Here is a 25,467-nt window from a genome sequence, read left to right on the forward strand (position 1 = left end):
ATTTATGGCGAGACTTGACGACTGTAAACCATCAACAATTCCTAGTGAACTAAACAGAACTGAAACAATTTTGCCAGAAGAATGGGCAAAAATTACATCATCTCATTGTGCAAAACTAGTAGAAACCTATCCAAAGAGACTCACAGCAATAATTGTTGCTAAACGTGTTTCCAACAAGTACTAACTTAGGAGTGCTTAATACTTAGGAAGTCAGCAAATTTCAATTTATATATTTTCTTAGAAGATTTTGATCTTTAGAGTTTTGAATAAAAACAAGTTAATTACTTTTATTTCAAATTATTTGTACTTCATCAAAACTTGACTTTACTGGTAGGGATTAAATACTTTTGCAAGGCACTGTACCTATTTTTAAAGCAAGAAGTATTACCAGGTACGGAGGTAGGGCATGCCCTGTTTTCGCATTATTGCAACGTGACCAAAACAAAAGCAATTTCCCATCTAAGGCCTGATATTTGGTCTAGTAAATGAATTACATCAAAACTGGAGTGAGTACCTAACTCTGACCTATCCACATATCGCCATCTACAAAATTGACAACACAACCACTTAGGATATGTCCAATCTTTTCGTCGTATAAACAAACAGAGAAGACAAAAACAATAAAACCAGCATCACTGGTATAAAGACCTGGGTAATTGTATTCATTTGTAAAAGAAGTAAATTATGGACCAACCAGCCCAAAATTGGAGATAGGAGATCAGGAATATAGTGAAACCATTAGTCAGTCTCTAATGAAGAAGATTGGTTGATCACAGTCTAATAAATCCTCATCTTACATTTTACAAAATTACCAGAAGGAATAGTATTATGTCAGCTAACTTGGGATAAAGCTACACAAACTTAGAACGAAGGCAATGCAATTAATAATAGCTCTCTAGTCTTCAATGTATAGTAACAGGACGTTTAGCTGCGCAGTGCAAGTAACGTATTACGACATTTAGATGTGCAAATCAAATAACACATCGCGGCGTTTAGACTTGCAATAAAAATCTTACATCATGACGTACATCTGTACATCTCAATCAACACATCATAATGTTTAGCAGTGAAATTAGAAAAAAGCATTACGATGTTTAGCAGTGCAATTAAAGAAATACGTTACGACGCTTAACTGTGCAATACAGATAACACATTACGACGTTAAGCTGTGCAAATCAAGTAATACATTATGACGTTTAGATGTGCAATACAAATAATACATCATGACGTATTATTGTACATTTCAAGTAACACATCACAACGTTTAGTAGTGAAATTCAAGTTAACATATTATGAAGTTTAACAGTACAATACAACGAACATACCATGGCATTTATCAATGCAAGGTGTATCGAGAATTGTACTGCTACTCCTGAACTACAAAATATATATAAAAACAAAATCTCAGTAGCATGGGTGGTGAAGAAGATGGGACTTCCATTAAATCTGTGCTTTACTTTTATCGTGAAATACACAGTCCTAGGACTACCAAGAAGCACAGTTCAACTATTCTTAATTAATATTGCTGAGTGGAAAAGATGAACATAATGAAAGGGTACCCAAACTCTGGTCATAAAATCTAGGAGAACATATAAAGGTTTTACTACACTTTATGATTGCAGTAAATAATTGTGCAAAACAAAGCGGAAACTGTTTATCTCTACTCCACTAATGCTTTGATTCCGTTCAATTTTATAAAAGTGTGTATCGGAACAAGATCTCGCTACACACATCAACGTCATATGATAATTAGATTACAATGTGTTTTTTCACTGTTTAGCTCTCGGCAGGTATAATATATTTGTGAAAGACACATATAAATAACTATGAGGTCATCGTTGGATTAAGTTTTCAGCTATTAAGTATAAATTTATAATGGTTTTTAACTCATGTTACCATGTTGGAGTTATCCACAACTAGTTCGTCTCGAGAACATCTGAGACGATATGCTAAAAAGTCGACTAAATCAAATGAAAGCGCTGTTTTCGCTGAGAGAATTTCTCAAATTGTAGTTGAGAATAAAAACTAAATTTATCGTAAATATAAAAAAATAATATTTAAAATTAACCATTTGTTATATGTTTGCTCTTAAGCACAAAGCTACACAACGAGCTATGTTATCTCTGTCCACCACGAGTATTGAAATTAGATTTTTATAATATAAGGAAGTTATCTTAACCGAACATCATAGAGTAGATCTTAAGTTTGAATTGTTAGAGAAGCAGTTAATGTATTTCATTAGAGGAAAGTGTGAGCTGAACATGACTGTAAATCGCTACAAGAATGAAAACATAGTTTTAGAGATAAACTTTTCTTACCTTTGAATACTAGAAGAAGATCGCCATCGAAGCAAAACTCTTGCACGAACAAAAAGCACAAACTTAAATACTGAATAAACACGGTAAGCCTAAAAAATTGAAGTAAAAGCCCTTATATTCATGTATAAAACAAAAAGAAATATGTTCCTCTTTTGTTTGTTATTAAGCACAAAGCTACACGATGAGCTATCTGTACTGTGCCCACAACGAGTATCGAAAGTCATTTTTTTGCATGGCAATGCTACGAATTTTCCGTTGTGTCACTGAAGAAAAGGGGTAAGTAAAACCAGTAAAATGTAACAACAGTTATGGCAAATAAAATCACTATAAAATTATAATTTCTTAGTGGGTTTAGTTCTAAAAATTCATTTGTAAAAAACCTATGGTGTACATAACAGTTCTAAAGACTGTCAGACAGGTATCACTACTAATTAAGGTCCTGGTGTGGCTAAGTAATGAGTGTGTCAGGTTGTGGATTGGTAAGTCCAAGATTCAAGTTCCGATGCAGCTGAACACACTCCGCACTTTCGGATGTGGACGCGTTATAAGACCAACAACCATCTGTTACTCGGTTCAGAACTGGACAAAGCTATTGTAGCAATGGGTACTGTTGACCAGATATCTTTCTTTATGTTGGACCTTAATCCATCCAGTACCTTCAGACACGTTAGGCAGGCTAAACCCCAATGTTGACACCTTATAGAAATGTAACACTGTCCAGTTCGTGTTGACACTTTACATAAACGTGACACAGTCTCCAGTCCATGTCCACACCTTATAGAAACGTGATGTATTGTGCAGTTCATGTCGACACCTTATAAAAGCGTGGCACAGCCTCTAGTACATGTCAAAACCTCATAGAAACGTGACACAACCTCCTATCCATGTCGACACCTTATAGAAACGTGACAGACATGTAATTAGCCAGTTCCTCTTTCATCGTTGCTCAGTAATTTAAATTAAGATTGCGGCTATACTTGATCCATAAAAAACTTTGTCCTAGCCATTTAGCCCATGGGTGTTTCAAGTTGAAAATTCAAACACCACTATTAATAAAACAAATAAGATACTCAATGCTGGAGAATAGAGGAGGCACCTCCCCAACCCGTTAAAAAGCATAAAATGCATTACACCAAATTCATCCAACTCTGACAACCGAGAAACTATGTTATCACTATTTTAACCTCAAACATCTGTGACAAACGACAGTTGAACGACTTACAAGAAGAATTATCAGATTGAATTTCAATCTCTTACTTAAGCCATATTTGGACAAATTAATGCATTCGTTTACCCTTAACATATTTAAAGAAATTCTTACTGTTAATTTTTACATTTTCATATAACCATTTCTCTCACATCCTCTGTTGAAGTCCTGATTTCCTGTTTGAAAAGTTTCCTTGGTCTTCTAATATCTTCTAAGTCTCCTGTCGTACTGGACAATTTAAATTTATGATGCTTTTTCTTAACTTTATACGTTTTGTAAACCAACTTTTTTTTACTTGTAGCCACCATTTTTTTTCAATAAAAATATGTTTACGTTGAATATTTAAGAAATTATATTTAAAAATGTTCACAACTCATCATTGTCTCTAAATAACTCAGCTGTCCAATTCATAACAGATAATTCTTGTTACATCTTTTCAAAATGTACTTTTTTGAAATTTGTATGTGTGTGTGTTTTTCTTTTAGCAAAGCCACTCCGAGCTATCTGCTGAATCCACCGAGGGAACTTGAGCCCTTGAATTTAGCGTTGTAAATCCGTAAACTTACCGCTGTACTAGCAGGGGGCATTGAAATTTGTAACCATAATATAATGTTACCTTATCTCCATATGCAATGAAACATCGAACCTAATAGAACAATGATCATTTGCACCCAGATGCTCCCCAGTTTCCACCAACTTCATCATTTCTATATTTATAGTTAACAATAAATATAAAATAGCTTTGTTTCTAATATGTTAATTGACTACTTGGTGAAGAAAGTCATTCTGAACAGTTTCCAAAAACATTTCTCCCATCCACAGTGGAACAGTGGTACATCTTATACTGGTAGCAACCGGATGGGCAGAATACCAGTAGTCCTTTGTATGGCTTTGTGCTCAGTAACAAACAACAATAACCTTTATCCCCTCATGGTTTGACTCTAGCAATTCTCTAAAATTAAAATATCCCATAATTATGATTCCATTAAGAGTTTCACACTAGTTTTATCAGTTTCATCTGGTGGTCTCTAACAAAGTTATAGAAAGTCGCGCGTGTTCTTATAAATACTGAAAGCAATATTAAAAGTAAAAAAATAAAAACTCTTTTATCCAGACGAGGGCGCTTGCCTCCTCTGTCAATTTTCGCTATAATCACGATGTCAAGTAATAAAATTGAGTTTAAAAAATAGACTTTTTTTGAGAAGGGTGGTAGGCTTTTTAAACACATTTGATCAAGGCGTAACGTGGGTATGAACAACTGAAAAAAAAACAGGTTTGGAATACGTTAAAATATTTTTAAGTTGTTCGGTGAACTGAGTCGGAAATGGCTAACAATATTCCATATGTAAGAATGGTGACGTTCGTCTCCAGCTTATTGTTGGTGGTAAGTTATTTTTAAAAAGATATTTTTTACTATTACTAATTAATTATTATTGTTTAAATTCTAACTGATATAAATTACAGAATTTAAGCAATAAATTCTGAGTCTGATTCTCAGAATAAATCAACATTGCAGTACAAATAACCAAACATTAGGACGTAATATTCTGCATATAAACTTTAGATCGGGAATTAATTTCGAATACGTAGCTAAATAGACCAGTGTATTGGCTTTCGTATTACAGTCGATGGTCATGAGAATTTACTAGGCGGGAATGAACATCCAAATTCACATCATCTTCTGTTTGTTTCTGTATTTATTTTGTCTTATCTGTACAAAAATAATATTAAATACATTTGTATTTATTTTTACCAGAATGAATAATTATCTTACCATTTCTTTCTTTACTATTAGATCATAGCTGGTTATAGATTCTTTTATCTGCTTTAATTATTGCAACTTCCATATTGAGTTCCTTAAAATGTCTTGTGTGCTACTAATGTTGCACGTGCTGTTCTACATGATTAATCTTAGAAGTTGAATAGATTTTCGAAGAGTTTGGTTTAAAACAAACCACGTTCAGTTATTTGTTGTGTCCATCGAGAAAAATCGAACCTTAGGTTTACTTTTAACCCACTGGAAGATAGTCTTGTCGAACAGAGCTGATTTAATTGTCAAACGTTTAATTTTAAGGTTAGACGCGAGGTAGGTCCGGCATTATCTCTACTGGTAGGGTTAATACGTTTATCAGTCCTACATATGTCCATTCACGTTTGTGTGAAAACCCACTGCAAAAGCAGTTTATTCAGCATTCCAATAAATACATATAAAAATACTTTAAGTTGAAAAACAAATCTTTACCGATATTGTAACAAATATAACAGGTGAAAGTTTTCGGTCATTCTTCAAATTCGCACGTCTGAATTGATTATAGTTACGATATGAGTTTTTAGAAAGGACTCGACAACCCATGTATATTATATACACATCGACGTGATAAGAGACATAACTCTTATTTTCTTACCCAAGCTGTACTCGTAAGCCATGAATAGGTTAAACTGAAGTCCATCACACAGGGCGCTGCGAATCAAGAAGTGTATTCGGCCCATATGTTACTGATTGTGTCTTATTTTACTTTTGGTGAAAATAATGTTGTTATAATCAATAAACAGTTGAGCTACGTATTACCGATGTAGTTAAAACGTGACTCTTAAATAACGGTTATCATGAAACAACACTTGAAAAGAACATAAACGTTTCACCAATACTGCACTACTGGACATGTGTAAAAACGTCACAAAATATGCACATTATCTGGGAGGAAGAAGTACGATTAGGGGAATACAGATTATCGTACTGTTTTATGATGAATGAGATCGCAACGTTTGAACGAGCTACCCTACAAGTTAGAAAGGAGTTAGGCTTCATGTATACGGCAATATAGCTGGTTGCATTTTGGCTGGTTTTATAATACAGTTCACTCTGTGATTTTGTGCCCACTGATAATATATAAGGTAACGTTGTTTTGTGTTTATTACTAAAGGTATAAAACTGTCACTTTTCCACAACAAGTCATTTAACCCCATGCGTAGCAAGCGTACCTTTATATCGAACAAATGGTTGGTATGGTACTGCTCAAAGTAGCAAAAGGAAATGCTTAAGGCCCCATTTATAGCATTACTTTTTCGCCCGACACGACTACATTTGCGCAGTAATATCAATAATTAATTATATGTCAATTGAACCAATGTAAGTTGACGTAAACTTAGTAGCTGTGGTTAAAAAAATTGATATTTAATCAGTGTACTAAGGAATTTACAGAAATATTGTTTAAGAGTATACTAAATATTTTAAAAATGGATATTATTATTACAATTTACATCATGTACCAGTGACTAAACGAATCTCGCATTCTTTAAGGAAATTCACCAAAACTATCGAAGAAAGTTAGAATTGTTATACTGCTAGGAAGATGCTTCTTGGTATGTTATCGATCTACGAAAGCAAAAATCTATTAAAAGCCTGTTTGAAACATCACTGTTTATTTACATTAATAGCTTACTCGAAGCTACTTGTAGAATTCTGATTACCAAATATTTATTTATAAAGTCATAATTCAAATATTCAGAACATCTTTGTTTAGCCTTTTTAAAACTATATTAAAACAAACATGTTTTGTGAAGGCCCAGATAAAAACCTGAAAATCAGATGTTTCCACGTGTTTAGTGATCAGTGTTCTTTTGATATGTCAAGTTGAAATAGGCATGAATTAATTTTAAAATATTAGAAGCGTGCCTCTATAGGCTTCAAAAATTGTTTGAAACGTCAAGTATCTGTAGTAACGAATAATACACGATTTTATCCTTAATAAAATATTGCCATCTTAAACGTGTATTCAGTTAGTGATCAGTGATGACGAGAAAACCCACTTGTAAAGAAATATACATGTAAAAACGGCTGGTATGGATTGAAATTTTTTTTACATAGAGGAGTGAACAACGTTTCGATCTTCTTCAGTCATCGTCAGGTTCACAAAGAAAGAGGTAACTGACCCATAGCTGGCCACTTGTTTGAAGGGGGTTGTGTAACTGAGTGTAGGAATGTAGAGGGCGTGCTTAGATGTTTTGATTATATTTATTAATATAGGTATAAAGGTGTTCATTTGTATTGGTTTTGGGGCTTGAGTTGTTGTATATGTAAGGCTTCTTTAATTTTGCGTTTGTTTATGTTTGTTTCTTTATTTAGTATTTGGGTGTTTTCTATGATTGTGTTGTGTTTATTTGACTTGCAGTGTTCGAAAACGTGTGTAGGTGACTTTTTATGTTCTTTGAATCTGGTTTCCATTTTTCTACTTCTTTCTCCAATATAGAAATCGTGGCAGTTTTCAAATTGTATTTCATAAATAATGTTGGTGTGGTGTTTGTCATTGTAGTTTTTACATAGTATAGACCTTAGTTTTGTGCCTGGTTTTTAAATAAATTTGGTATCAACTGGAATGTCGTCGTATTTTGTTACTAGTTTTTGCCAAATGTTGTTTATTTTTCTGCTGATGTCGGGAACATATGTTATGCAGCAGTATATGGTTTCGTGATTTTTTAATTCGTGAAATATATTTACTTTTGTTAGTTGATTTTGCTTTGTCTGTGTGTGCGTATAATGTTTTCTATGGTTTGTGGAGGAAACTTATTGATGTTGATGAAGTATTGTTTTATTTTGTCTAATTCGTCGGTAATTTTATCGGGCGAGCATAGTTTTATGGTTGTGTATTTAATTGTTCGAACCAGAATTTGAGACTTAGATTTGAACTTCTTTAAATTAATTAGTTTAGTCCTTAGATCAGGGGTTCTTGAACTGGGGGTAGGTGGGCAGGAATGTTTCGAGGGAGCTTAGCTGATGCACAAAATACATAATACTGTTAGGTTATTCATTACCTATTGATTCATTAAGATGGAAGAGGGCTTAGCGAGGATGCAGAATGTTCCAGAGAACCATATGCCGAGAAAATTTGCGAGTCTCTGTCATAGCTTCTGGATAGCACAGCCAAATAGCCCTTACGTTTTCAACCTCGTGAAATAATTTTTTTCCAACCAAAGAAGAAAGTTTAAGAATTTCTTAACATCAATGTATCGTATATAAAAGAAACCCAGGGATAAGCTTCCTAAAATGGTTGACCCGTGACAGAACCCATTTCATCAGTCAGTGTCTTATAGATGAAGTTAATCCACACCAATAAAAATGTTCTTACTTCGAGTCACATCTTTGTAAACGCTACCACCAGTGACCTGGTCATTCTACGATAACTGCTTGCTTTTCTTATTCGATCCCACCATCACTTTACGTGTAATAACACGTTTGTATTTTCCACCTATTGTGGTTGAGATTTAGGTGCTAGTCCTCTTCCTGGTGGTTTATCAATAAGTCTGAGCGCTTATAACGCTTAAATATATATATATATATATATATATAGAAAATAGGGCTTTGATACTTGCGGTGAGCATAGCAGAGACATCCAGTTGTCTGGCTTTGAACTTAAACAACGAACAGATATGAATAAAACTAATATTAAAATAAGCACCACCTTCATGAAGTGTGGTCTACAGGGACTTCCGGTACGTGTTTTTAATCTCTTACGTGTTGTTATATTCATGCAGTTGTACGTGAGCTCTACCTGCCCTAACTTCATGTTCTTCAGCATATCTCAACTTGACGTTTTTTAATGTATTTAGTTAAGCGGCGTGTCACTGATAGTCCTGAGTTCGAGGATGCGTTTGAGTATAGCACCACATCTGATTAACATGTATGGAGAGACTCTGAAAGACTTGGGAAGGACTTTATCGGCTGTCATGGCAACAGGACTGATTCTTGTCATCACAGGTGTACTAGGAATCTGTAGTTGGTGCTTCACAGTCAGGTGGATACTATTTTCTGTGAGTAAATGTTTGCTTTACTTTGAAAATAAATACTTATTGTTAACTAAATACTGGTGTATTTAATTACTTGACAAAAAACTCCTTAGTTCAATTCGTTTAACTTGTAGATTGTCCCATTTGATGTTTTTAACTCTGAAAAAAACTTCGTATACCTATAATGTATTTTTCCACTTTTTTAGAAGTGAGACAACAACATGGTTGTATACATGGCTGTGGTACAACAGTGTGGTTGCATCACTACAATGTATACAAAACATTTCTACACGCCCTTCACAAGAACGTCTGTTTGTACTTTGACAAATTGTGTGAGCGTGTGACTATCTTCAATTATAATTTCAAATAATCTATAATTTGTAATTAAGTTATCCTACCAGTGCTTTGTATACACTTCTTTAACGCACTTGGTTTAATTTTTAGGTAAATTATTTAAATATTCAAACAATTTTTTTTTTCCAGTTTCTGTGTTGGCTCTACATGGTCATGATTATGCAGTTTATACTTAGCGTAGCAGTTCTAGTCTTGAAAGAAAAGGTAAACGGGATCAAATATATATTGCCATATATTGAAACTTGCGTATCTAAGGTTACAGAACTTAAGTCTAAATCAAATCTTTTTTTTTTTTTGCTATAGACTCCTTTTATTAACTTGTTATCTATTCGTAACTGTGAAACCAGAAAGCTAGCTTAACGAAGGGCGTCTTCTCCAAGTATAACTCGTAAATGGTTTAATTTGGACTTGAACCGTGTACTTTTTATTCCCGTAAAATTCTCTATTTTCAATGTCATGTGGAACTTTATTAATGCGGAATGTAATTCTTATCACAGCTTTTTTTTTTTGGTAAAATATCGCTTGTTCTCTGTTTTAGCTTAACTATACAACAAACATTTAAAATATGGATTATCAGTGATACAAAATGTGATATACGTGACATAACTGAAAACAAGTTGTTGTAACGCAGTCTGTCTTCATTATCTTTATATGTAACAAACATTTCCCAACTTTCTGGCTTTCTATCACCACTATCTTGGGTATGATCCATGTGGATTCTGAAACCTCCCTTTTCTAACACACTTTTTAAGAATTTAACACCCATTTCAAGTTGTCCTCCCTCATTGGCGAATGGTGCGCACCGTACAGTCACCCACGTAAAGGTATAGAAACAATTGCCTCACCTTATGGTGAGGAGGGAGACCTTGGCCAAAATATTGGATTATAGGAATTCTTCAATTATATAGTTTACACGGAGTTTAACATTACATGTTTTAAGTTTTATTTAAACAATATGTCCTGAAAATTCAGTCAAGCCACTTATTTTGAAAGTTTTGTGTTTTAGAAACAAAATTAAAGTGAATAGCTTTCTGTATTAATCCTAAATTAAGTCTCATTAATTTCTGATTTCATGTTTAAGTGGAAGTACACACTTCATACACTACACTGAAAAATAGTATTATTCAAGAAAATAAGATAGTATTGTTAAATATTAATAAATTTGTGGAAGGGCTCGTATTAACAATATTTTTCAACGTTTAAAAAATTAACTCTCGCAATATCAACACACACACACACACACACACACACACACACACACACACCTGCCAACAGTGAATGTATGTAAAGTCAATGTATTTGTCAGTTGTCTTGTGTAGCCATGAACACAATGAACAAACCAACAGAGCTCTCTATATGGCTGATGTACGTACTTGAACCAAATAAAATAAAAGGGACAATGTTTTTTTAAACTAAACTGACTTAAGTTTACGTACGAGATCCTGCATTATTTTATATTTATTGTCTAACGAATGGTAATACTGTTTTTGTTCATGCTGTTTTTTAAGTATATAAATAATGGTAATAAATCACTAAAGTCCCTTTTTCACAAAAACGCTGTGTAAAGATGTATGATTTGAGAGTTGGCTTTATGGTTGAGCTACTTTTAGCTCGTGCGATACCCATATTTAAACTGTGGTTGCATTATAAGGAGTGACAGTTATCCCCTCCGCAGGACTGGTTAGCAATAGGATTCTGATGACTGGGCATTTTTCTTCTGGTAAATATTACAAGACTGGAAACGGCATCAGATTGGTAAACATCACAAATTTGGGGCGGCATCACACAGTTTTGATATATTTGTCATATATTCAAATAAATTGGGAAATCATGCACGACGCTAAAACAACCAACTTAGAAGAAACAAACTCAGCGATAGCACTTAAATACTTGGAAATCTATCTTGCACTATAGACCATACTTGGAACATTTGTAGATTATCTTTTAACGACTGATAAAGTTTGATAATTTATATGCATCATAAAATAGTAACCATAATATTTAGCCCTTTGCGGCTCCATAGTGGTTTAACGGTTAAGTCTACAGGATTATAATGCTGAAAAAGTTTAAGATACCCGTGGTGGAAACAGTACCAATATCCAGTTGTTTAACTTTGTGCTTAACACCAACGATAAACAAGCAAATTAACACTGAGAGCTAAATGCAGAAAAATTATAAAACCAGGTAAAACTGAAACTTGGAATACGGACTAATACTTAATTTTTTTTAACCAATATATTCATTCTGCTTTCGTTTGACCACACAAAACTATTTAATTTACAACAAAGTATAATTTACATTATACATTACCAGTGAGTTTTCCATTACAACTCCAAGTTATGCCCTAATAAGCAGCAGCTTACAGTAGTCTGTTAGAAATATCCATGTTCTACAATGTCTTAAGTGACTCGAAAAAAATACAAATAATAAAAACCTTTTCAGTCAACATTATCATAGGCAATATAAAAGTTAAACAATGGAAAGTTAGCCATGTGCGTCTAATCTTTTATTGTTTTGAGATATCTGTAATTACCGATATTGATTTTTGTAGCATTATCCCTAATTTAAGCAACCTATGTACTTCTAGGTAATTACACAAGCCCTGTGACTTAATTTTCAAGTTTCAATACATTGTTTAAGTTTAATTTCCAAGTTTCAATGCCATAATCACGTGAGTAAATGTTTTACGCTATAAATGTTTTAGTATAGACATCGTTTCCAATTTGATGCCTTCATTCAACTAGTAATACTAATATTTTATAAATATGCTATTATTCTCTAACAGAACTGTTTTCAACTTTATTTTCATCGTGAACACAACATGAATTAATTCTGTGTACAACCAAGCAAAATACATTATAAAAGTGCTAGATTTGTGTTTTCGAGCCAAGTACTGCTTCTTTAAGATATGATGTATATTAAATTATGGGCATTTGCAAGACATTTACTGCTAACTTAATTAAATTTTGAATGTAACGCAATAGCAATACAGAAAGGAGTTTTAAAATGGCGCCGGTTCTTTGTGTTAAAGTAGCAATAAACTGCTTGAAAATACCACATTTCTTAACGGTACATATTAAATTAGTGACATGTCATGGTAAAAGAGCAATCTACGTTAAGATAAATCCCGATCAAATCACAAACAAACAAAAAAAAGAAAAAATTGATTACGAACTACCCGTGGTAAGTCGCCCCGATGGGGTGAATGTCGGCAAAGTCATTAACTCTTGAGACGGAGAGGTGCAAGTCACGTGACAATTTCACTAACTCTACGTCAGCCTTGAATCAACAAGAAACTAAACGATAATAAGATGATAATTTAGAAAAGCATAATCCCTGTGTGTATCACAGGATAAATGTGGCTAACGTGTTAGGCGATGGATCGAAAAGCTCGGAGATCGAGACATCATCAACATGTTCAAATTAGCTTTATTATTCAAAAAAATGGGGTGAAACCATCTTTAACACCTCCTTCTATCACCGGTTGTAGCTATTCGTCATACACACACATCTGATTAAATGTTAATGTCTCCGTAGGATGATATGTTATATTATCTCCAGATTTCATACGTTTTTATAGCAAATTCTCAATAAAATGATGCAACATCCAAGTAAAAAAAAAAACTTGTACTAGTAAGTCCAGGCATTACCATGTTTCTATTGAGTATCAAAGCTACCTACTCGTGGATTTAGATCACTTAACTGAAGCAACTGTTACCTACTAAATGTTCTTTACCCTACCGTGTCATTAAGTCCCAATAACCAACTCAACAATCATATATCTTTTCAAGTTTCACCTTTATCTGGCTACTTAATACTCTCTGGTTGTAAATAAACCATACTTGGAATAATTATTAGCACGTGATATTATTGTAACCTTATTTTTTTTCTTAGAAGTTCAGAAAATTAAACTATAATTGATATCAAAAATACATTCCAAAACTGAATATGTGGGTGTGCTGCTGCTATTGCTTTGACGTTCTAAAGTAATTTAAAAATGCAGTAATTTATATAACTATTATGTAATTAGGTAACTATATATAACTTGATCTCGAATAATACTGAAATATTAGTATAAGAAACACAATTCCTTAAGTTTTAATATTTATATGCCAAGAATAATTCACGATTTTTAATGTGTGAATATCATGACTGTAAAATAATAAAAAGCACTGAGAAATAAATTTATTTATAGGTTCAAATTGAATACAAAATGTCAGAATACTGTGAGGTAAGAAAATATCAGTTTGTTCTGTTTTAATTTGTAAGAATTTATAGATCTAAGTAATAATAGTAGTAATAATCCTAACGGTGAAAGAAGCAACTGTTACGCGCTCGATTAAGCATGGTTAATATTGCACTTTACCCTTTTTTTCGATATTTTACCTAGATTATTAAATTTAAATTTTCGTGATGCTATACCCACCAAAAATGTATGTCTATTTTGTAATGAGTTAACAAAATTATTACTTATAATATTTAAATTATTAGAGTCAGTGACTGTGCTCGTTAATGTTTATTTGATATTTTGTTGATACCGAAGCTAATTACTAAACCTGCGAAGTATATATCGTACCTCTGGCGGAGTTTTAACGCAACATCTCATTACAGGAATGCACACAGCTGGTAGAGAATGTATTGGAACGATATATTCCTCCATGCATTACAATTATGCTTCTTCTCCTCGTCTTCGAGGTAAGATTTTCTTTAAGAAAATAGTTTTGTTAGAGAGAAGAGACCATATTTCCATCCATTGCAGGATAATCTCTTGTTAGTTTGACCATTGTGTGACCTAACTTTTTTTTTTTGGAAGCTATTAAATTATTTGTTATACAAGTATACTGAAAATAGCATTTAAATGCTAACGTTTGTAAATCCCAATTAACCTCATTGCAAGAGTCAAGCGATCACCACAAGAAATCATGTTTTCGTCGAAATTAATTTGAAATATGTTCCAGGATTGTTTGAAACTATGTTCATAAAATATTATATGGGTGTAATGTTTGCTAGGTATTATGTTAATGCCGAATAAACTAAACAGTACTTATAAAAGGTCCTTCGTTAAGGTGGTTAGATTTTTCGATAGAAAAACATTCATAAAATTATCTTACTGATAAATAAATTTGATATTCAGGTGTTTGTGTTTAAAAAATACTTCACTCAAATCCAGATGACGCAAATCGTTTTTTTTTTTCTTCACAGGGAATTTTAATTTATTATTCCATGAAAGCCCTCTGGAAGCTAAGAAAGATACCAACTAGAAACTTACCGTCGTTTCAAGACAGTAGAATATATTTTGTAAATGAAAGAATGGTGTCTGAAACAAGAGCTGAGGAACCAACCTTCCCATCTCCATCTGTATTGGATAAGAACAAGGATTTTGAACCAACTTCGGAAGCTCCAAAGAAAGACCAACTGGATACTACTCAAACTACTTTAATTTCCGATCCGAGACAGAGTTTTAGTTCAAACCAAGATTTACAGCACGAAATGGGAAAATCAAATCATGGATATGTTTCAAAACTAGAAGAGACAACTCTTGGTCAAAGACCTTCAAGGTCATCTGTGGTTAAAAACTGTTCTCGTGGAATGGTGGACCTGACCAATAACTCGGAAGAAACGAGTCGCGACACGTTGCCAGTACACGGAGACCCCACATCTGAGCATCTTAAACAATACTTATCTGAAGAAACAGAAAGTGATAACAAAAGTAAGAAGCTAAAAAATATCTCTTCACCAACTTGTGATTTGGAATGTTTTTCAGTAAGAGCACCAACAACGACTTCTGATCAGAATTGTGGCCGAGCATCTTGCCCATCTTATCCCTTTAGTAGGATCCAGTGTAATAAAATATACCCTAACTTTAAACATACCTCTTGTAAAACCATCAAAGGCATGGATAACTGTGATCAAGGTAGTAAATGTTTATTAGTAAATCATACAATTAAACACACAAATGATATTAGTTAATTGGTTAGCTTATTACTTGATTGTCTGTGTTTTGTGTTATGCAGTTCCTAACATATTTCATTTGATACAATTGAGATCTTAATGGTATATTAATATGAAATTTTCTTATGTTTTTATGCCAGTAAATTTTAGTAGTTAAGTTACTTGCATGTCTTAAATGCTAATTTTGATAGATGTTTTCTATATGATGGCTCAGGTGTGGCCTGGTGGTTAGTGGACCAAACTTCAATGTATAATCGCGCTATGCACTTTTTGTTCGTGAGAAAAGTGTAGTAAAATCCCATTATTCTCATAGAATAACCCATGAGTCGGCGGTGTATGTTAACCAATTGCGATTTTCCTCTATTTCTACCTGTTTAAAATTAAGGATGGCTAGCACAGATAACTTTGGCGTGGCGAAGCTTGAATATATGAAAAAAAACAACAATTTAATGAGACTTTTAAAAGGTCGATGTACATTCAATGATTGTATTAAAACTTGTATTTGTAGGTCAATACAAACATTCGTCAGCTTCTTATTTATCCACATCATTCTGTATTTTTTTCCATTTTTCCAGATGTAACTAGCGTAAACAAACATTCCTATGGATATAAAACGGACGAACAAGAATGTAGCTTCTCAGAGCCACTTGACTATGATTTCCAACAACTGATCATTGAGACATCAGTTTCAGAAACAACAGAGCAGAAATCGACTCCAGATCCTCAATCTTGTAGATTTTCTGTATCCTCACAGCAACCAAATACAGGAGAACTTTCAAGGACGACAGCGTACGAAGCATTAAGAAGATACGAATCTGATCCTGTTCAAATCGCCAAGAAAACTAGTATCTCTCAAGAAAGAGCACAACGACTTTGTGAGGCAGTTTGTCTTTCTGACAAAGATATTTCATATTCATCTTCTCAAGTTGTATCTACGAAGAAAGCCTGTAGGGAAGACGATTCAGTGTTTGTGGACTCTGTCTGTCCAGTGGGCAATACTTCATCAAATCAAAAAATTTCAAACCAGTTCGCGTTATTGTCCTCAACAAAAATTGGAAATGAATCCATTTCGTACCACTCTTCAGATGATCTGTCACCAGAGCGAAAAATTTCATCTAATTTACCGGTACAGTAGGTAATTATAGTCGTAGCTATGTATTAACTGATATTATAGTGAGATTTTTTTACTAAGTGTTTTTCTGTCATTGTTTACCATTTCTTAAAATCCCATTTAGTCCAAACGTTTCTCTCGGACACAGTCTTACTCAGAACAGTATTTTTGGGAACAATAAGATGGAACTTTCTCAAGTAATAAGATATATTTCAGTGATTTAAATAATTTTCCGTTTCGCAGTATCATGTAACCTAAAACTGATTTGCTCAGCTGGTTTTGTTAGAAGTATTTCGATTTTTTGGGGTTTCTGTGGTTAACTATTCATAAACACTTTTAATAAGGATAAGCCGCGAAAATGAAACATGAAAATTAGCTTAACTGAGTTTAAAACCCGATTCATAAAAACTTGTTTTCTTGTTATTGATTCTACAACATTTCCTCTTTCTGTATAACTTCGAATAACAGTTATCGACTTTTAAATTATCATTGTTCAATTGTTTTAATTAAAGGATATTTTGTTGAAAGAGCTTAACCTAAGTGCAACAAATACACGTTGATAAACCTAGATCAGTAGATGCTGATATGGTAGGTTGAGTAAAGGCTATTTTTTTATATACCGTTCTTGAATGTTGACGTATACTGAATTAAATAAAAGATTAACAGGGATTACTTTAAGTCATCATAATTATTTGTTTTTCAGGCTGTTGATGATAATCAGACCAATTGTAAGTGTCCTAATGATGCAATGGAAAAACCCATGTTGCCACTCTCTGTAACAGATGACATAATAGAAGAAAAGGGCTCAGTGTCGTCACCTGTAACCTCTAACTTCACAGAACAAGCAAACCTGTTATCGTTAGGTAATTATTCACCAAATGAAACGAATTTTATACTGCCATCAGAAGGAAATATCTTGTTACATAGAGTAACAGACTTCCGCCACTGGTCAAAATTGTGGTTTACCAAATACCCTTGTCGAAATCGAAAAATAAGATTTCAAGCCCCTCGTGTCCACATTCGATACAAAAGCCTTTCTCAAACTAGCCCTGTACAAACGAAGACATCAAAGGAACTTTCTGTTCGAAAACCTAACCATGCTGTTGAAGCAATTTATACGAACAACGAAGGACTCGTCACTTTAGGGCATGATTTGTTTGAGCATGCTTTGTCACATACGTCACACTTGCATTTCAGGTCTTGTATATTCAGGTCCTTCTCTAAACGTATTCCCCTGCAACCTTCTTCTGACTAACTAATAATGTGAGGATTATACTCTAGGTCTTGTATCTTCAAGTCATTCTCTACACCTGCCTATGCCTCCGCTACCTTCTGGTGACCTAGCTAATGGTGTGAAGGTTGACATGCTGTATTTTATAAATGTGTTTACTTGATTTACTGTTTAATTATTTCAGATATAATAAAGGAACTCGTTATTTGTTTTTTAATAAGCTACAAGTTTTCATTGGAATCAAAAACGACTCCCTGTATAAACCACGATTTTGGGATTTTATCAAGAAGTATATTTGAAAGTGTGGTAGCCAAAGTATGCTTTCTTTATTACATCTAAGGAACTTTGATCAGAGCTAAAGACAAGGCTTAAATAAGCTAATTATATACATTGTAAAGTTTTGTTCTGCTTTGTTTTATTGAGTTGAAACTTTTAATTCAATAAAAATATAATTTCTAACCTTATGTTAAGCAAATTCTCTTCCCGATTCCACTACTCTATGTAACAAACATTTTTGTTACACATTTTGATAAAATTTATGATAATCCTTTTTGCTACAAACTTATAAGTTGTACACCATCTATATTTCGAGCAAGTTTTACTTCATTGTGGTATTTAATACTTTTCACTTTAGTAACATAATCCGAAGTCTGAAACTTCGTTACTCGCGTACTTGTTTGAAATATTTTGCTATTTAAGATTCTGTGGGTATCTTTTGATTTTAATCAAATTAATAATTCCGCAAGAATTTGATAAGGACGAGTTACAATAACGGAACTAGAGGGAGATTCAAAACCTAGATGAACGTAAGCCCAATTTGCCCGAATTGGTCGAGTCTGTTATTTTGGTTTTTAAATTTCGCGCAAAGCTACACGAGGGCTATCTGCGCTAGACATCTTTAATTATCAATGTAAGACTAGAGGGAAGACAACTAGTCATCACCACCCACCGCCAACTCTTGGGCTACTCCTTTATCAACGAATAGTGGGATTGACTGTCACTTTATAACGTCCCCACAGCTGAAAGGACGAGCAGGTTTCTTGTAACGGTAATTCAAACCTGCAACCTTCAGATTACAAGTCGAGCGCCCTGACCACCTGGTCATGTCGGGTCACTGTTATTTTCATTAATTATTTCATTGCATTCGGCTGATATTCATGCATCTGTTTAAATGTAATAGTATTTACTGTCTGTTGTAAGTCCATGTAACTTCTTCGAAGGGTATGGATGGATGGATTTTCACGAAAATTAAAGGTTCGTTAGCCTCATGTGGGGATACATACAAATGTTTAGTTTCGCGGTTTTTATAAGCGTTTCTTACTACTGCTTCGGCTTCTCCTGATGGATTTTCACCAAATTTAGCTTGTCAGTTCGTTAGGCCTCTGTGTGGAGGGTACATACAAATTTCTTGTTCACATTTTGTTTTCCAGTGTTTATGGGCACTTTTTGCCTAGTTTTACAATTACTTATGAGGGAATCAACTTTTCGTGTCCTAAGATAACATTTTGTTAATCACGAACCTATACAACTTCTGATCGGGAGCGGGTTCTTTAGATGTAAAAGATTTCTTGTTGTAATATCGGTGCACTATAGAAACTCCGAAAATGAAATAGATTAGAATAATGAAATTACAATCGATTTTAATATGTAGGTGAGTATATTTTACCGTTACTTTAAATTACTTTATAATCAGATTCGATTAGACCAATAAAAAATCGAAATCGCTGGGTGATTACATATACCATAAAAGATCAAATTCACGTGAAAGACAGCTGTAAAATTCATAAAAAATCCAAAGTACAATTTATTGAGTATGATCTTGATAGCTAAGTGAATGGATCTTTCTTTAGTTTTTTACATGCATACGAGTCCAAAATATGAGATTACTAAAACACCATGTTCCCAACCTTCAGATGGATCCGGGGATAAGATTGAGGGCTTATAATGCTAGAAAACGTCGTTAAATCCTCACATTGGAATACAGCAGGTATTTAACCTAGAGATGACCTAGGAAGGTTCAAATGTTATTCTCTGCTTTGTTAGTGTTAATACCTATACCAGCCGTTTCGAGATACAATAATGATTCAAATGTACCAAGCCAGATGGCGCTGATATATGATACGGTATTTTCAACAGAACTTCATAATTTCAGCAAAAGCATTGTAAGTTTTGTGAATATTTTCGTACTTATTGTTAACCAAACAGAAAGTAAATTATTACTTTACTTATTAATACATACAAAGCTACATAACATATCAAAATATCTAGATCAATACACGTTGAAAAGGAATGTGTGGACAAAAGGCAATAAATGCAAGTATTATAGGTCGAAGCGATACAGTGAATACAAGTGATTTGGACCACATAAAAACTGTTCTCGTGTAGACGGCTTTATTCTCGTTGCCTGTTATATAACTCATGAAATAAATTTCATTGCATCTGTATATATTTTTAGGGTTAATGGTGAATGATTACTCTGTTAATTTTACGAAAGATTAAAGTTCAAATGAATTCTGTGAAAAATATATAAGAACCGTGATGTGTTTTTTATATTAGATGTGTATTACATAGACACGTTTAGCTATCTACTGTGTCGACTGCGGAGAATTGGATCTCGGATTTTAGCGTTATGTCACTCAACGCTACCTGACTGGAGGACACCCCCCCCACACACACACACACACAAATATATTTTGTTAATTTTTGAACGTGTATACAAACGGATGTTTAACACACAATCATACATCAGATTACTACGTGTGACCTAGCAAATTTCTAATTTCACGTCAGGTTACTGCTAGCAATATGAAAAACTTGAATATATGTTACTGTAATCAAGTGAATGTCATAATCTATTAAGTCTTTAGAATGACAACATTTATAAAAAAAAAAAAAAGCACAATGCTGCGTAACCTTAATCTTGATCTTTGAAATAGTGGATCCCTGTTGGCTCATATTCAATACCCGTGGGAGGCGCCACACAGGTAGCCTTGTGATTTATTACAAATAAACATCGTTCTGATTCTCATCCTTCTACGGCATGTTAATCTACATTTAAAATAAAAATAACTTTGGTTTGTATGCATTTTTGCGGGCTTTGGACTGTGTAAAAAAAAAAAAAAGTTTATAAGTTAAACTATAATAATCTTAAGACAACACTATTGTAACACTAAACTTACCTTATTTTGATTTTCTTTTCCTACTTTTAAGCATTACACCAACAATCTACAGCACAGTTAGGAAGTCATCCTTATCGTCCCTCTTTCACACCAACAATTTACAGCACAATTATAGTCATCCTTATCGCACCTTATTTACACCAACAATTTACAGCACAGTTAGGAAGTCATACTTATCGTCCCTTTTTCACACCAACAATTTACAGCACATTTATTAAGTTGTCTTTATGAAACACTTTAAGGCCCGACATGGCCAAGTGGTTAAACTGCTCCACTCGTAATCCAAGGGTCGTGGGTTAGAATACCCGTCATAACAAACATGCTCACCCTTTAATCCTTGGGGGCGTTATAATGTGACGGTCAGTCCCACTATTCATTGGTAAAAAAGGAGCCCAGGAGTAGGCGGTGGGTAGTGATAACTAGCTACCTTCCCTCTAGTCTTTCCCTGCTAAATTAAGGACGGCTTAGTCGAGATAGTCCTCATGTAGCTTTGCGCAAAAATCAAACCAACAAACAATCGCACATTTTTCATCAGTATTTTTTGTTTGTTTCTTTAGAGCAACGATTCACAATCAGCTTTCTTCTCGTTGTCCATCGCGGAGGATCGAATCCCGTATTTTATCATTATCAGTTAAGAAATTGCTGCTGATCCGCTTGGGAACGTTTCAGAATTAAAACACTTAGATATTCCAATATTTACTGCACTACTAAAACTGGAGTTTAGTATATTTTAGGAAGCTATTTTAATTTGCAATGCTCCTTAGTCCCCCAGTGGTTCAAACATAAGTTTGAGACTTGCAACGTCAAAAGTTGTGTACTTTGCGCTGAATGTTCCAGAATAACAAATATCAGAAATATACTTCTCTCTATACTTTACATGTTTCTAAAAGCTTATTGAAATGGTCCATGTGATTTCGTTGATTATTAAGTTTTTCAAAAATTAAATATTTGTCGAAATTTTCACTTTAACTCCAGAAAATAATAACCGACATTTTTTAGTTAATTCGGTCCAACTTATGAGACTGTATTCATTCTGGAGCTCACTGACGCTTCTTTAAGCTAGTTTGTGGAACATTATCAATAGGATTACTTCAGTCTCAAGTGTTTTATTATATTTCAAACTAGCTGGAGCACCCGTCATTTGGACGGGTGTAATAAAATCTCGTTTGTAACAAAGGATTGAAAGTTGTTTTATTTTTTTAACATAATGAACATTAAAAACGCAATAATATACATAAAACTGTTATTATTGAAAAGAAATACATACTGTTCTTATGAATTCTAACAATAATATTAACAAAGTATAATCGCATGATGAAGGATATACAACATTAGTAGTTTTTTCTAAAATTAGATACTAAATTAGGAGGGGTCTATCCTCATGTCATTCTGTATCACGGTGTCAAGTCTGGTGTTGATTGATCAAGAAATGTGGAAATGTATAAGGAAAAGATATATACACATATATTAACGTTTATTTATATAGGTTATAATAACAGGAAATAATCATAATTACTTGTGGTTGTTTTATTGTTTTATAAAATCGAGAAAAGATATAAAAGGGTTAATTTGAGCCAATAAGTTAAAGAAAAGGAAGGAAGGCAGTTAGTCAACAACACCCTCCGCCAACACTTGTACTACTGTAATCTAATAGTGGAATTTGACCATCACTTGTGTAAGCATCCTTGATCTCAAAGTACAAAGCGAATTTGTGCGGAAACGGAATGATCCGTGTACAGATGATTTGTCCAGAAGTTTATCACCAGGCCATGTCCGGCACAAATAATACAAATGACGAGGTAATATTTATACTAATTTGAAATAACTATTTGTGTTATTACTGTTAGTTGCTAATGGAAGTAAAACACGTTTTGCAGCTGATAGCTACACCTAAAACTACAAACTTTACCTTGTACACGGTTTAAAGCTGTAATCAAGTCTACAAACTTTGCCTTGCACATGGTTGGTAGTTGTGACTTAAAACTACAAACTTTACCCTGTACATGGTTGGTAGCTGTGTCTAAAACTACAAACTTTACCCTGTACATGGTTGGTAGCTGTGTCTAAAACTACAAACTTTACCTTGTACACGGTTTAAAGCTGTAATCAAGTCTACAAACTTTGCCTTGCACACGGTTGGTAGTTGTAACTTAAAACTACAAACTTCACCTTGTACATGGTTTGTAGCTGCCACTAAAACTACAGACTTTACCTTATATGTGGTTGGAAGCTGTGACTAAATCTTCAAACTTTGCCTTGTACATAAAAAGTTTATTCACACACTAAACGTAAAGAAGTCTGCACTACACAGTTCAGAACTAACGCTACAAGCTGAACAAGGTATCAAAGTGGATTTTTATTAAAGGACGTTTTCAGATAGCTCAGACTTAAACAGTCGATTTGTTTTAACACAATACTGCACAAAAGGCTATCTGGATGATTTGACGCCGGGTTTTAGCGTTGCAGTTTCATAAAGTTACCGCTGACTCTGAGGGACTAGCATAATAAAAGAGGCAGTCATATGCTATAAAATGTACAAAAGAAAGTTTCTCAGTGGATACATTGTAATAATGTTACAATTTATATAAATCATATATATTTATATAGATTATTTATTACATGCATAACCTAAATGCAACAGAAACCTTGCAGAATATAAAATAGGATTATATAGATTGTTGAATGCGTTATGCTAAACGTATTCTGTGGGCATTAGAAGGGGCACCGTCATAAAACTGTCACGTCCAAAGCACTTCATTCTTACCTGCCTGCTTTCCGTCAGCCATCTAATGCTCAATGAAAATGGTTTCTCTTTGCCAGTTTCAACGTTCCGATCGCACATGAACCATAGACGCTGCGTTCGGCGACATTAAATGTGTGTCTTTGTATAGGATAAGGTCAATACACGTTTCATTATCCAGCTGTTTGAGGTAGGTTATAGTTGAGCTTGAGGCATGACTGGGGCCTTATCTTGGTGAACCATATTTTACTAGCCTTTTGATTATATTGCTTAATGTTAACTGGAAAGCGCAAACGATTTTGGTCCTTCACCTTTCTATTCGTGGATTTTCACCTGTTACAATAAGCCATACTACGTGCCACAACTGGAGTATGCCTTGTTACAGAAGTCGTACTGAATGGTCTTATAGTTCTAGTGCTCCAAGTTGAATCATGTTTCTTTGTTTCCCAATGCCATTAAGACCAATTTTATTTGTAATTTTTTTACAGCTTACCCAACCATGTACCTTACACACATTTACAAAAATAAAGTTAAACGTTATCATATGTGTATACGGCACCGTTGTATTGTCAATTTTTTATTTGCTATCTTCTTTAATGAAGAAATAATCCGGCATTTCCTCGAATAAATCAAGAAAATCACTAATTGACAAAAGAAGGAATTTGGCCTAAATGAGCTTTCATTAGACATTTAGTGAAGGAGTGAAATGTATGTGTCAAACAAGACATTTTTATATTCGTTTTTTTCAGGTTCTTTAGAAACTGTTGTACTGATTTAACGTGACATTACAAACTAGAAAATAAAAACGAACTTGGTACTCAGAGAGCATTTAGAACCGAGCTTATATCATTTTTATGTTTTTAAGTTTATCTGCGCAGAAAAGAGATTGTATATTTGTTTTTGTAGAAACAATATTATTTTAACTAATACATTTCAATCAGTTAAGTAATTTTTATGTTTTGAAGAAACTCGCTAGGAGATTTAATCAATACTTTTCTTCATTAACACGTTGGTTTCTAAACATATTTTGCCGATGCTTTCCAGGATTCCAATAGTCATTTTACAATTACTTTTTATTAGGGAGAGTATATATATATACAACTGTTTTGTCCCAGCGAGTAAGCGGCCCCTTAAAAATAAACCTTACCAGTGGGTCATTAGGTTTGTTTGTTTTTTAATTTCGCACAATGCTACTTGAGGGCTATATCTGCGCTAGCCGTCCCTAATTTAAGTGTAAGACTAGAGAGAAGGCAACTTGTCAACGCTAACTACCGCCAGCTCTTGGGCTACTGTTTTATCAATGAATAGTGGGATTGATCGTCACTTATAACGCTTCCACAACTGGGAGGACAAACATGTTTAGTATGACGAGAATTCGAACCCGCAGATTACGAGTCGAGCGCCCTAACCACCTAGCCATTCCGATACTTTGATAATTTGACTTTGTGCTAAGATATGTTAAGTATCTTCCAAAGTTTTGTGCTCTTATATCTTTCGTCTCGTGAACCTTCCAAATTCAAGTTTTCTCCAATACTCAATTACTTCCGGCCCTCTAGTAGTTACTTGTATAAACATTTATATTCAGGAATAC

The 25,467-nt window shown here is 33.8% G+C and overlaps 1 protein-coding gene across 3 annotated transcripts; it reads left to right on the forward strand.

Moving 5' to 3' along the window:
• Positions 1-4,662: 4,662 nt before the first annotated feature.
• LOC143225313 (uncharacterized) lies at positions 4,663-18,421 on the forward strand. Of its 3 annotated transcripts, none has more exons than XM_076454461.1 (8): positions 4,663-4,909; positions 9,133-9,333; positions 9,793-9,867; positions 13,859-13,894; positions 14,275-14,358; positions 14,866-15,577; positions 16,191-16,741; positions 17,430-18,421. In XM_076454461.1, exons 1-8 carry the CDS (start codon positions 4,850-4,852, stop codon positions 17,979-17,981), a joined length of 2,271 nt encoding a protein of 756 aa, XP_076310576.1. In that variant the 5' UTR covers positions 4,663-4,849; the 3' UTR covers positions 17,982-18,421. The 3 variants fall into 3 exon arrangements, with proteins under 3 accessions (XP_076310576.1, XP_076310577.1, XP_076310578.1); XM_076454462.1 differs by having other exon boundaries at positions 14,866-15,373; XM_076454463.1 differs by having other exon boundaries at positions 4,664-4,909; positions 16,191-16,750; positions 17,430-17,568.
• The last annotated feature ends 7,046 nt before the right edge of the window (positions 18,422-25,467 follow it).

The sequence above is a fragment of the Tachypleus tridentatus genome, chromosome 9 (genome assembly GCF_004210375.1).
Source record: "Tachypleus tridentatus isolate NWPU-2018 chromosome 9, ASM421037v1, whole genome shotgun sequence".
Classification (NCBI taxonomy): domain Eukaryota; kingdom Metazoa; phylum Arthropoda; class Merostomata; order Xiphosura; family Limulidae; genus Tachypleus; species Tachypleus tridentatus.